The sequence below is a fragment of the Heliangelus exortis genome, chromosome 1 (genome assembly GCF_036169615.1).
Source record: "Heliangelus exortis chromosome 1, bHelExo1.hap1, whole genome shotgun sequence".
In the NCBI taxonomy this organism is placed as follows: Eukaryota; Metazoa; Chordata; class Aves; order Apodiformes; family Trochilidae; genus Heliangelus; species Heliangelus exortis.
In genome coordinates, this window is record NC_092422.1 from 116,558,431 (window position 1) to 116,570,399 (window position 11,969).

General features: G+C 48.1%; 1 protein-coding gene across 2 annotated transcripts; it reads right to left on the reverse strand.

The window, feature by feature from the left end:
* Nucleotides 1-374: 374 nt before the first annotated feature.
* Nucleotides 375-11,533, reverse strand: POPDC2 (popeye domain cAMP effector 2). Of its 2 annotated transcripts, none has more exons than XM_071760464.1 (4): nucleotides 10,595-11,533; nucleotides 8,125-8,233; nucleotides 4,446-4,815; nucleotides 375-603 (listed from the first exon to the last, which is right to left on the reverse strand). In XM_071760464.1, exons 1-4 carry the CDS (start codon nucleotides 11,083-11,085, stop codon nucleotides 518-520), a joined length of 1,056 nt encoding a protein of 351 aa, XP_071616565.1. In that variant the 5' UTR covers nucleotides 11,086-11,533; the 3' UTR covers nucleotides 375-517. The 2 variants fall into 2 exon arrangements, with proteins under 2 accessions (XP_071616565.1, XP_071616559.1); XM_071760458.1 differs by having other exon boundaries at nucleotides 464-603; nucleotides 4,308-4,815.
* Between the last annotated feature and the right edge of the window lie 436 nt (nucleotides 11,534-11,969).

Here is an 11,969-nt window from a genome sequence, read left to right on the forward strand (position 1 = left end):
GAATGAATGGATTCAACCAACTGACCTTTCATCAGAAATTGGCAGCTTCTTTGAGAAGTGGAGTTTGTCATAAATGAGAAACCTTAACCCCTGGAAGCCTTTCAGACACTGTCCCCCCCCTCTCCAAATCCTCAAACACCACTCGTTTCATCTCTGACTTTAATGGTGATCATTAAATCAAAGGGGACACAGATTCTGCGAGCAGGTTGGGTATCGCGGTATCGGTGTACCTTGGTATCAGAGCTGCCAATGTGCCCCAGGGGGGCAGGAGTAGAAAAAACAACCTGGGGAAGGAAGCACACTGGGGCAGGCAGCTCTGGTGAACAGCCGTGAGTGAGGTGGGGTGTGCTGGAGTGTTGCACCGCAGTCTCACGCGTGTGCTTCACGTGCTCCTGGGTGTAGGTGTCTGCAGGCAGACGTCTCAGTGCTTGCTAAAGAGTGGTCTCTCTGGTCAGAAACCTGTGTGAGCATAAGGCTCCCTTGGAGGGGCTTCAGGAGCAAAACAGCCTCTTGCTCCCTAGAGTTCTGGGGTCTGGGTGGGAGCCAGAGGGGCTCGTCCTTTGCAGAGAGGGCGGGGAGAATTCCGGAGGTGGTTTCCAGAAGCTGCAGGAAGAAAGCAGTGGAGGACGGAGGAAAATGAGAGCAGAGGGGGTGGGGTGGAGAGAGAGAGAGAGAGAGAGAGAAAGAGACCACCATTATTATCACATATATAATATATATCATATATATCATATATAATTCTTATTTCCAAACTTTCTTAACACAGACTTTGTGAAGCCCACCATTAACTGTCCTTCTCCCCTCCTAAATTAGCGTGCAAAACTGTGTAATTCTTCAACATGTGGTAGAAAATGGGGTTACACACCCCTCCTGACTGCAAAAACCAGACTCTCTGAAGCAGCTTCTGTGCTATCAGTGAAAAAAAAGCCCACAGCTCTTTTGATTTTGCTCTCAAAGCAAGTCTAAAAATTCCTACTTGGACACCAAGCTACAGGCTATCTAGCATCCATCCATTCATCAGCTCATCTCACCCACCAAATAGAAAACCATCCCTCAGATCTAACTCTACAAATGTAATTTGCAGCATCCCCACATCTTGTAAGCACTTGATAGGAACAAACTAGATCAAATCCAATGTGAAAGGGGAGAAAAGCAGGTGGGTTTTGGTTGTTTGAATCTTCATGCAATGAATAAAAGTTTGCTATGGCACACTGAACTGCACAGCAGTACAATGTTAAAGCAAGTTTTGAACAGCACCTTTGAACCTGCCTCTTTTAAACAAGCAGCTTGTAATTTAATGAAACATCTCTCCTCCTTGGAGAAAGAACATGCTCATCAGTGGGATACCTTAGTCTGTCTTGCTTGTAAGTAGGCCAATATGAATACCAGGAATATTTCATTTTATATGACCTTCACAGCACTTTGGGCATTCAAAAGTTGCCTCCTGCACTGTTGCATAACAAGATGACCATCGCAGTGACAGAAAGTGAAAAGGAACATGATCCATAGAAGCACTCAGCATGGGGAATTTAGAGAACTGGAAAGTGATTTCCCAGCCCGGAAGTTGCTGGGGAAGGAGGTGAGAGCACAAACCATGGGAAAGCCCCTGAGGACCTCTGGAACCACAGCTACCACTTTCTCGGTACAATACTGCAGGGAATATTCCTATTTACTATGGATGTTTTTGCCACTTCTAAGGGAAAAGTTAGGGAAGTGCTTTCCCTGGGCCACGGCAGACTTGCTCAGATCATCTGCTGAGCTGTGACAAGTACCTGGCCAGAAGGAAAAACTGCAGCTCCTCTATATTACCATTTTTTTGTGGCAAGGTACTCAAGCTGCTTGGGAAAACTGCCCAGATGTGACAATTGCTGTTGTGCTCTGGGGACATGATGTGATTAGGATTACCCAAGCAGTGAGCAGAGTAACAAGGAAGTGCTCACTCCACTGTTATGGATACGCTAAACAGAGTTTGTGTATTCTCGTGTCTAAGTACTTAAGAAATCAAAATACCACACTGGCTACTGTCTACAGACTGACAGACAGGGAAGATCATCCTCCTCTCCCACCCCAAATACTGGCCTCTGAAACATTTGAGCTCTTATTGCAGTCTCCACTGCAAGTATCAGCACACCCTGATACTGCTTCACACAAGATCTAGAAAAACAAAGGCTTCCAGCTTCTAAGTTGTTCTAAAAGGATTGTGTGAAAGAAAGAATAGCTTTGTGCTATGCACACACATACACACACATGTATGTTCACAGTACTGACTCATTAACAAAACCAGGTGGAAAAAGGTCAGAAAAAGCTACTGTTCCTTGCCTCCTCCTTTGTATAATTGCTCTTTAAATTATAATTTTATTGAGCTTGATCAGAGAATGGATATCCTTCTGCTGAGAATACAGAATACAAGCATAGACAAAGTGACTTCACCATCTCTAGGACACTAATTGCATGCATTTTTATTGCATCTATTAAACAGACACACCTGACAGGAAGATAGCTATCTCATAAATCATTCAGTGTTCCTGCCACTCCAAGTAAGGAATGAGAAAGTTACAAATGTATATCCCTAGCAGTCTACCACCAAAACCTGGGATTTCCCATTCGTGGGACTTATAAGCTAGATTTTTTTTCCTCTCTCTCTGTCTCCTTTTTAAAAACAAACAAACAACATAACAAAATCCTTGCTGACTTTTTATCTGATTCAAGCAGACCCAAATATATTTGCTCCTTCCCTGGCCAGCTTCTTCATATCCCAGATTCTAAATTTGGAGGCATGGAAGCAGTACAGGAACAGGCATGTGACTCAACTCACAACTGTACAAAACAGGAAGATCTTCCAGTTCCATGGTTTTCAAAAACTAAGAACTGCAACGGGACAAAACACCAAAAAAAGGCCTCTTCCACCAGAGTCCTATTGCAAATAGCAAATGCTGTCTGACCCAAGCAGCTTTTTTATTCAGAGCACTTAGGAGGGATGGTCCCCTTGCTGTGATAGTGGTAAGGATTGTGCACAAGCACTGCAGGGCATGGAAAATCACTGCAGATTGGTCAGGGCTCCTGCAAGGAGTCACTGTGTCCTGCCTGCAGGGAAAACCAGGGTGGGATGGTGCATCATGTTCAAGGATGCCTGCCTCAAGGATCATCTCCCTATCTGCAGCCCAGCCCTGCAGCTTCCTTCCTGACACACAGGCCAAACTGGGACACATGCAGCGGGCACTTCTAGGACAGAAATCCCAGTCCCAGGCTTGATGTCTTGCAGCTGGATGCCAGAAAGCAGCTATTTATGAGGCAGTGTCAGGAATGCATGTTTCAGGGTCTGCAGTTGGTGTGCAGCAGCTGGCTAAAAGTAGCTCAGTGTGGAATTCCTGTCTTGGCCACTTGGAGATGAATTTCAAGCATGAGCCACCCTGCTGTCTATTTCTGGTTCCTACTTAGCTCCTCTGTCCATATATCTACCAGGCTCAGAATTTTTCCCTTGCAGGATAAGGAGACAAAGAGCTGGCATTTTAGAAGAAAGCATCTTGTTCCTGCTTACCAGAAAAGCGGAGTTTGGGGAGTGTTAAAATAGTGTTTAGCCTGTCAGTCTAACCAGGGCCATTGGAGGCGAGAGCTATACCACCCAGGACAGGTGTTTTCAATACCTTACTCATGTGACTGAGCCAAAGCTCAGCAGCAAAAATGAAGACAGAGCAAGTGGTTCGATGACCAGTGGTGGGCAGAGAGAGGTGGGACTCTGAACTTTCTCTCCCTGCCCAGATTGAACATTTGCAAAGCATACAAAAACTGCCCACTATCAATCTGCTGCAATTTTGGGAGCTGTTCCTGCCCCTGTCAGCATTCCCTGGGTTGTCTGCGCTCTCACACACAAATGTCCTGATCAACTTAACCCTGGAGTATGTCCACACACACCTCTACCTCATGACAAGCTTTACAGGTACTCTTTGAGTTCCTGCAGAGTACCTGTCAGACCAGGCACCATTTCAGTTTCTCTGCCTGCCCTTTGTATGGTGAGAGCAGAGGACAGGGGAGGGAAGAACTTCCTACAGCTGAGTTACTGTCCCTTCCACCCCACTGTGGGGCTGGTGCTTGGAGCTGAGCCTTCACCCTGTTGCTTTTCCTTAAGAAAATCACACCGCCAGGACCATCTCCCAGGATTCCTTGGAGTGGCAGGCAATAAAAATAAAAATTAAAAAATGCTGCAGATGAGCAAATCCACAGCAAACAAGGGCAAGAGGCTGGGGGCTGCTGCTCTGCCCGGGAGGTTGCATCACGGGAAGGACTTGCTTCCACAAGCAGGTACTTACGCAGGGGTCCCACACAGGGTGAGGTGTGCCCGTGCCTGGAGTGCCCTTACTTCATATACTCCCCTTCGCTCACATAGTCCATAAAAGACCCCGGCAACTCAGCAAAATCTTCCAAGACAAGACTGGTGGAGTCCTCACCCAGCAGGTCACTGTCAGGCCGGGACGACCGGGTCCGTGGAGCCGGTGGAGGTGGTGGTGGTGGCTGCGGAGGGGGCTCAGAGGCAGCAGCCTGGATGGGGGAGGCAGGTGGTGGCTCCTCGCAGTCCTCTGGCTCCCCCTCAGAGGATGCTGGCCCGAGGACGTGGTAGAGGCTGGGCAGGCGGATGTCGAAGCGGAGACCGAACTTGGCGAAGAGCTTCTCGTTGAGGGAGTAGAGCTTCTCAGAGATGTCATAGCCCAGGTGGGAGGAGAAGAGCCGAGCGATGTAGCGGTCCTTCCTCAGGAGGAGGTAGAGCTTCTTCCTGGGCCAGGTGATGAAGCTGCAGTCAGTCTCGGCTGTCAGTGTGACCTGTGAGGCAGGGAAGGAGCAGAGTAAGCCCTAACATCCAGGCAGGGGTCACCTGCATAGGGCCTGCATGCTTCTCTCCAGTGAAGGACCCCAGCCCCTTTGATGCCTGCTCTTTTTGGGGATGGAGGGGCTGGAGAGACAGGCCACTCAAACCTAACTATCAGATAAATCCTTTCCTGCCTCTGTTTCCACTCCCCAGGGAGCCAGAGACCAAGCTTGCCTATGCAATTAGTTGCATGCCCTTGCTTAATTTACCCACGTGACCAGTTACGTTTCACCCTTTCACTGTCAGATAGATGATGCTCCTTGTTAACATCTGGATGACATAAAAAATATCTAGCATGGTGGCACAGATGGTCTTATTATCCCTCTACAGAAATGTCATGGAGGAAAGTGTTTTGATGTGCCCAACCATCCCAAGTCACCCATGGGCAGGCCTGCTGCAGGATGCTGCCCTGTCCTGCCACTGGGTTGCACAACCCCTGCTCCAAGAAGGCCCTGGGTATAGGAAGGGGCACCTGGAGAACTATGCCTGACCATGCCTGGTCATCCTGCACCAGAGGGACATCCTGCCTTGTCAGCTCTGGTAGGTGCTGTAGGACAGAATGGCCCTGAGGGATGCATGGCACAGTTGTGAGAGAGGAAATTTTGTGTGAGAGTTAATTTTGGGAGAGAGTTTTACTGTGTTTGCATGTAGGGGGGGAACACACTTGAGATTTTGTTGGCTTGATTTTAGAGAACAGTCATTTCTGCTTTGGGTTTTGCCAGTGCAAAGAGAGGCATTTTCCCCCATAGCTGTAAGACCAAACTATTAATAATTAAACCATTATATGGTATGAGTGCCTATTGTATGATATACATTTAATAGTAGTATTAAAAGGTAAGCAACACAGGAAGGGTCAAACTGCCTTGGGCCGAAGAAGATCAGAGTGTAATGGAGACACTGGCATGTGAACGAGTGTGGTAGCCAAAATATCCTGGGGGCTCCCTTTCACTCTATATCCAGGGGTCTCCTTGTCCAACCACCATGGCAGAAGGACACTGGGAAGCTGAACACGGCTTGGATATGTGTGTGTCCTTGGATTTGATATTTAATGCCACTGCCATGCAAGCAGCTGCTTTGTGAAAGAAATATATGAGATAAAACCTGAGAACTTTCCCAGCCTGAGGCAAGCAATAGGAAGGGTCACACAGACCATGGAACAGACAGAATCTCATTTTCCAAACCAGTTTCTGGCATGACAATCAAAAGCCTCTGCTTCTCATGAGGGATTAAGTGAGATGTAGTAAGAAAACCTTCCTCCTAACCAAAGCAGCAGGACAGATTTCAGTCATGAATCTCCCCAGTACAAGTGCTCTGACATAGGCATAACCCATAATTCAGTCTTCTGGGGGACAGTGTGAGCCCTGAAACACAACTCCTTCAGGCACTGGAAACCAGCAGTTCTATGGGAAGAAGAGACAGCCACAGTAGAAAGCTCAAGGAAACCAACTCTCCTTGTAGGCTGAGTTGTGCTTTTGCTACTTTTAAGTGGGCTCAGGACTGAAACTGCAACAGGGAAAATTTGGGCAAGGAAAAACTTCCATGCCTTCCTCCATCAAAGTCCCAGAGTCAAGCATGGATTATTTTTTTAAAACCAAATTATTATGATGCTGAGTAAAGTTGAGCTATGCCACAGTTTTATAAATCATCATGGCTAAGCACAGCCATCAAGGAATAAGTGCTGCCAGGAACACGGACTTGTAAAATCTCCCTTGCTGAATGCCAGTCTCACACAGTCTGGTGGTACTTCATGCCCCTCAGTTAGCAAATGCAAGTTTTAGACATTTTCACCACATGGCTGCAGGCTTTCCCCACTTAGGACTCGACTTACCCATTCCAGTGCCAGGCACAGCTGACCTCCCTGGTCACCCCTATTTTGCAGACCAGGAAAGGGGCCAAAAGTGTGGTGTTGGCAGGGCTGGTGCAGCCTGGCACCAGCTTGCTTCCAAACTATCTCCCACACTACAGATAAAGACACTCAGGAGGTTTGGGAACATTCAGACCCCACAAATAGGAGCTTAGAAAACACTGCAGATGTCTTTGCAGGTTGTGTGCCACCAAAACATCCATTTCCTGCTTTAAAGGGAATATTTCCTCAACAGGAGCACTGAGCAGCCATCATGCATCTCCTCTCTGCTCAACTCTTAGGCAAATACAATCCAGGAGCTAGCAGCAACCTGCTGCTGGGTTGAAGCTCCGTGCAAAACATGTGTTACCCCAACACCTAGCACTGCTGTGCTGTTGTTGCCCTCTCTGTCTTGGCCCGATATCCCTATTTCTGCTCACAAGCTGTAGCCCTGTGCCACAGTCACATGGTCAGCCATTGCCTGCAACTGTTCTCACAAGACTTTTATCACTAGCAATGGCATCACTTTCAGAAGCAACCCCCATGACCCTTTCACACAGTATGTGAGCCAAATTCAGATCCAAGGAAAGCAGATTTGGAGGGCTGCCCTGGTTTAACCACTTCTGAATGTTGCTGCACTCACAAGAAAGCATCATAATTCCCTCATGACCATCCCATGCTCCCAAGGGATTAGCAAAATCCTTCGTTATATGTCCTAACTGACATATTCTAGGTTGACATCCTGACAGGGATTGGCTTGTCCTGGGATGAAAGTTAAAGGCAGAGAGATGTGAGCTTGAGTAATCTCCTCCAGAAGGAAAGCCAAATAACAAGGGTGGTGTTGACAGCAAGAGCAAGATCCTTTGAGTTACTGCAAATAAGAACTGGTCTGGCCTCTCAGCAAGGCATTTGCCTGCTCATGAAAGAACCATATTCGGGTGTGAATAATCCTTTCTGCTTCTCTACCACAAACACATCAGCATCAGAAAGATCTGTGAGGGAAAGGACGTTTACAGATTTACATCACTGCCATATATTGCCGTGGCTGCTGTCTTGAACAATGCACTCTGCTAGCAGTGTGCAGGGCAAATACTTTGATACAGGTACTAGGGAGAACTCTGATGGAAGTAAGACAGCAACCAATACCTCATCCCCATGCTAAATTGAAAGGGGCACCACACTCCACCCTCCCTGCTGTCTGCTGGTAGTAAAAGCAATCACTTAGCTCTTCAGAGGAGGGCAGAAAAAAAGATCACACAGCTGATAGTACAATTTTGTCCTGGCTAAATCACAAGGAGAGGGAGGGAGGTATTCCTGGTTAGCTTTGAATTACAGAATGAGCCCCCTCCATCCCCTTCTCAGGCACAAAACAAAGCAGCAAGGAGCAAGGTTGGGCTGATGTGGGGCCGTGCAGGGTTACCTGGAAGGTTCCTTCCTCAGAAGGTCGCAGTGACTCCCATTCTGGAGAGTCCAGGAACTGGTACGGAAAGATGTAGTGAAGGAATTGTCCATCCTGGCTCACTCGGACCCTGTGGAGAGGACAGGTGAGGTGCACAGACTTACACCACAAAATAGATGCCACATGAACCTGATCAACTCATACATCATTCAAGCAGGCCTTCCCACTAGGGAGGAAAGGACTTCTGCCTATCTCACACATGACTCATTTCCTCTGGGACAGCTGTGAATACCCCAGTCTGTGGGGCTGGCCCCTTTTCTTTGTGGGAAACAATATTTGCTGCTGCTTCCCCATACTGCATCTCTTTTCTGTTTCCTGCTACAAAGCCAGCCCTCCCTCATAAACCAGAACTTAGCCTGCAAGACTGATGCTGCTTTTTGGGTACTTCTAAGAGGGCCTGTGGCTCTTTATACTTGCATCTTCCTCTGTACTCAGAGGCCATTCTCCACTTCAATGACAGGGAGCTGCACATAGACAGAACTCCCAAAATCACACTGTCCATCATTCCTGGCACATCAGGTTATAGTTTTCTGCAGATCACCATTCAATCTTTCTTGGCTTCTTTGCCTTCCAAGTAGTCCTTTCCCCTAGTTTTGCTAAAATAGTCTACCAAATAGCAAGGTTGAATTTACACCCAAATCTGCTGTGGGAGCAGAGGAGGAGAGCTGCAGAGGGCTGGGGCAGCAGCAGAGCACTCTGAAGCTCTGTTCGTAGCTCTGCACCACCAGATCTGGGGCCTCTTGCCTCCTTGTTGCCACATACCCCTCTGGTATGCTGCACAAAGGCAATTCTACCTTTCAGAAGTCACAAGGCTCAGTTCACTGTTGACTTCCAGCTGGGAATGCTGCCTGGAAGGATCAGAGATTGCAAGGCGGGTGTCCTGATCCAGGCACATTCCAAGCCCTCCATGTCCTGCTATTTTTTGGTTTAAGGAGGGGCACCACAACAGCAGCAATGATTTGCTGGGTCAGCAGGGACCTCACAAATTAATAAAGTGTACACCAGGAAATGCAGATCCAATTCCACCTCCATAGAGGATCCTATGCCAGCCAGGGCACATACTTCCCACTGCAAAAGGGAGCAGAACAACTTTCCCGCTAGCGCTGCCTTCCTGTCCATTGCAGCACTTTCATGCCCACAGAGCAGCATCATATTATTCAGTGCAGGGCAAGACAGCATAAATTCTTCCCTACCAATATTATTTGCAGATATGTTAAACTTCAGAGCAAGCTGCTCAGCACAGATGTTTGGTAAGGGGCAGGACATCTAATGGAAACACACTTACCCAATTTCCTCCCAGTGATTTGCCATTCAGCATTTATCAGTGGTCCTAGGATGCTCTTAACACATCCTATAAAAGGGACAGACACCAAAAAAAAAAAGGACAACCCTTCTTTACACACTCCCTCACCCTTACGAGAAAAGATGAACCACAACAATAAATCATGAGCTCCAGGAGATGCTTTGTTTGTCTTCCAAAGAAAATCCTTGTGAGGCACACCTCCTATAGCTCAGCATTTTTCCCATTTACAGGTCTCCTTCCTTTCCCAGTCTCACTTGACATAGGAGCCAAGCACCTGGCAGCAGCTGGGAAGCCAGTATCATTACTGCTTGCCTTGCACTTGGATTTTGCAAGAGGTTAAGAGATATGTTCATAAAGGCATGCCAGAGGATCTCAGGCAAACAAATGCCAGAACTTTATCAGCACAGTCCACTCAATAATCAAATCCTCAGTGCAACTATCTAGAGGTTTATGAGGTCCTCCTTGTTGGTGCAGAGGAAGGAACATCAGTAGTAGGAACATCAGTAGTTTATGAGAGCACAGGGCAAAAAAGAGGCCTCATGATGCAGGATCCACCACAGGACAGTTTGCTCTCTTTTTATGAAATGACTCCTCAGAGTATAACATTTTGGAGCCTTGAAGGGGTTGAGATGTTGGGAACAAGGATGAAAACGTCTCCCTGAATACTGCTGGCCAGGGGGAGCAGGTGAATCAAGAACTCCTACTCAATGTGCTCGCTACTCAGTTATTCACATCAGAGATATATGTCTGGCACCCCCAGAGACCACATCCCCAGGCACACCACCTTCCTGCCTTGAGAAATGCTCTCTTGCAGCCAGACTGCTCCCATCAGAAATAAGATCACTTTAAAATGACAGAGAAAGAAGTAAAGGTCCCCCCAAATGAATCACAAGTAAGGCTGAGCTGGCTACTTCACTGCACACAGTTTGATTCCCTGAAATATTCTAACTTAGAAAAAAAAAACCAAAACACACACAATGCCCAAAAGCAAATTACCCCTCTCCCAAACAAGCAGATGCATATCTCAAAGCCCTTTCAGAGTGAAGGAAACAATCATCATGCTAGTTTCTACAGAGGGTGAAAATAGAAAAATAAGCCACAGGCTTTGTTCAGAAGGAGAGCCTTTACCTGCCAGACAGCAGCAAGGAGAGGCGGTCAATGGGTGTCTTGCCCTCCACTGCGTAATTCTGGTCTCTGGGTAGTGACTGGACTTGCTCTTCACAGCACTTCACAATTTCTTTAAAGACCTTCAGGGGCACCTGCAAGGGCAGGTACATGGTCTTGTAGAGAAGGTCAAACTCTTCCAGGATGGTGTTTCTGCGCAGCTGGTAAACCAGGTGAGCCAGCTGAAGCAAGCAGAGGAGGACAAGCAGCATGTTCCAGATGAAGATATCCAGCCCACAGGCATTCAGCCAGCCCCACAGAGCATAGCACAAGTAGCCCGGGGCCAGGAGGCCAAAGATATAGAGGTACCCAAAGATGCCACTTCCCCCCATGTAACCCAGGAGGACGATGCAGCTGGCCAGATGATAGGCTGCTTCCTCCATAACCTCCTTCCAGGCATGGCACACCGGAGGCTGGAAAATAGCCTGGTCCCAAGGAAGACTGCTTGTGCTCATCCTCCCCACCCTCCCCAGCCGTCCTGTGCTCAGAACGAATTGTCATACACAAAAGGCTGCTGCAGAGGTCTGAAACCAGAGCTGCTGGGGAGTAGCTGTTTCTCCTCTTCCTCCTCTTGAGCGTCAGACGGTCCCACAGCAGTGCCCTTCAGAGCGACATGTTCAAGTGCCACTGAATGTTTTTGTGCCCCCCCCAAAAATATCCCCAAAGGGCTCGTTTCTCCTCTTCGTGGCTCACAAACTGGCAGCTGGCCCCCTCCTTAGCCACTCCAGTGAGAAAAGGAGATGGCAAATAGGTGGCCAAAAGAGCTCGGTCAAAGAAAGAGTGGAGGCCATTAGCTGGAAAACTTTCAGACGGGACAGAGATCTCCTTGTGCTGCCTCTTTCTCACCAGCCTCCTGGCACTGGAAATAGCGACTGCGAGAGAGCAGCGAAGGGAGCTGGTGTTGAATGTGGAATGTGTATCACTTGGCAGCGGAAAGGACTGAGACCCCAAATGGATAACCATGTTTGGAATTGAAATCCAAGGAGCAAAAGCAGCGAGGAGAACAGAGAGCAGGCGTGCACTCGCTACTTAACATAACTCAAGCGGGCAGATAAGCCCAATGCACCGCCAGGAAGGGAACGGAGAGGGGAAAACAACCAGCTTATCACGGGGAGCTCCAGACACACATGGGGCTCTGCTACCCTCTGCCCTCCTGAGAGAGAGTGACTTTCACCCAGCACAAAACAGGAGAAAGGTCATCCTTCTGAGTGTGGCTCAGAGCAGTGGCAGGGACTTAGCAAAAGAAGAGGGGCTGATTCTTAGAGAAAAATTTCCAGGCTCTGCAGCACAGACCCAACCCCCCCCCACCCCACACCCCTTGCATCAAGCAGCTCTGCCT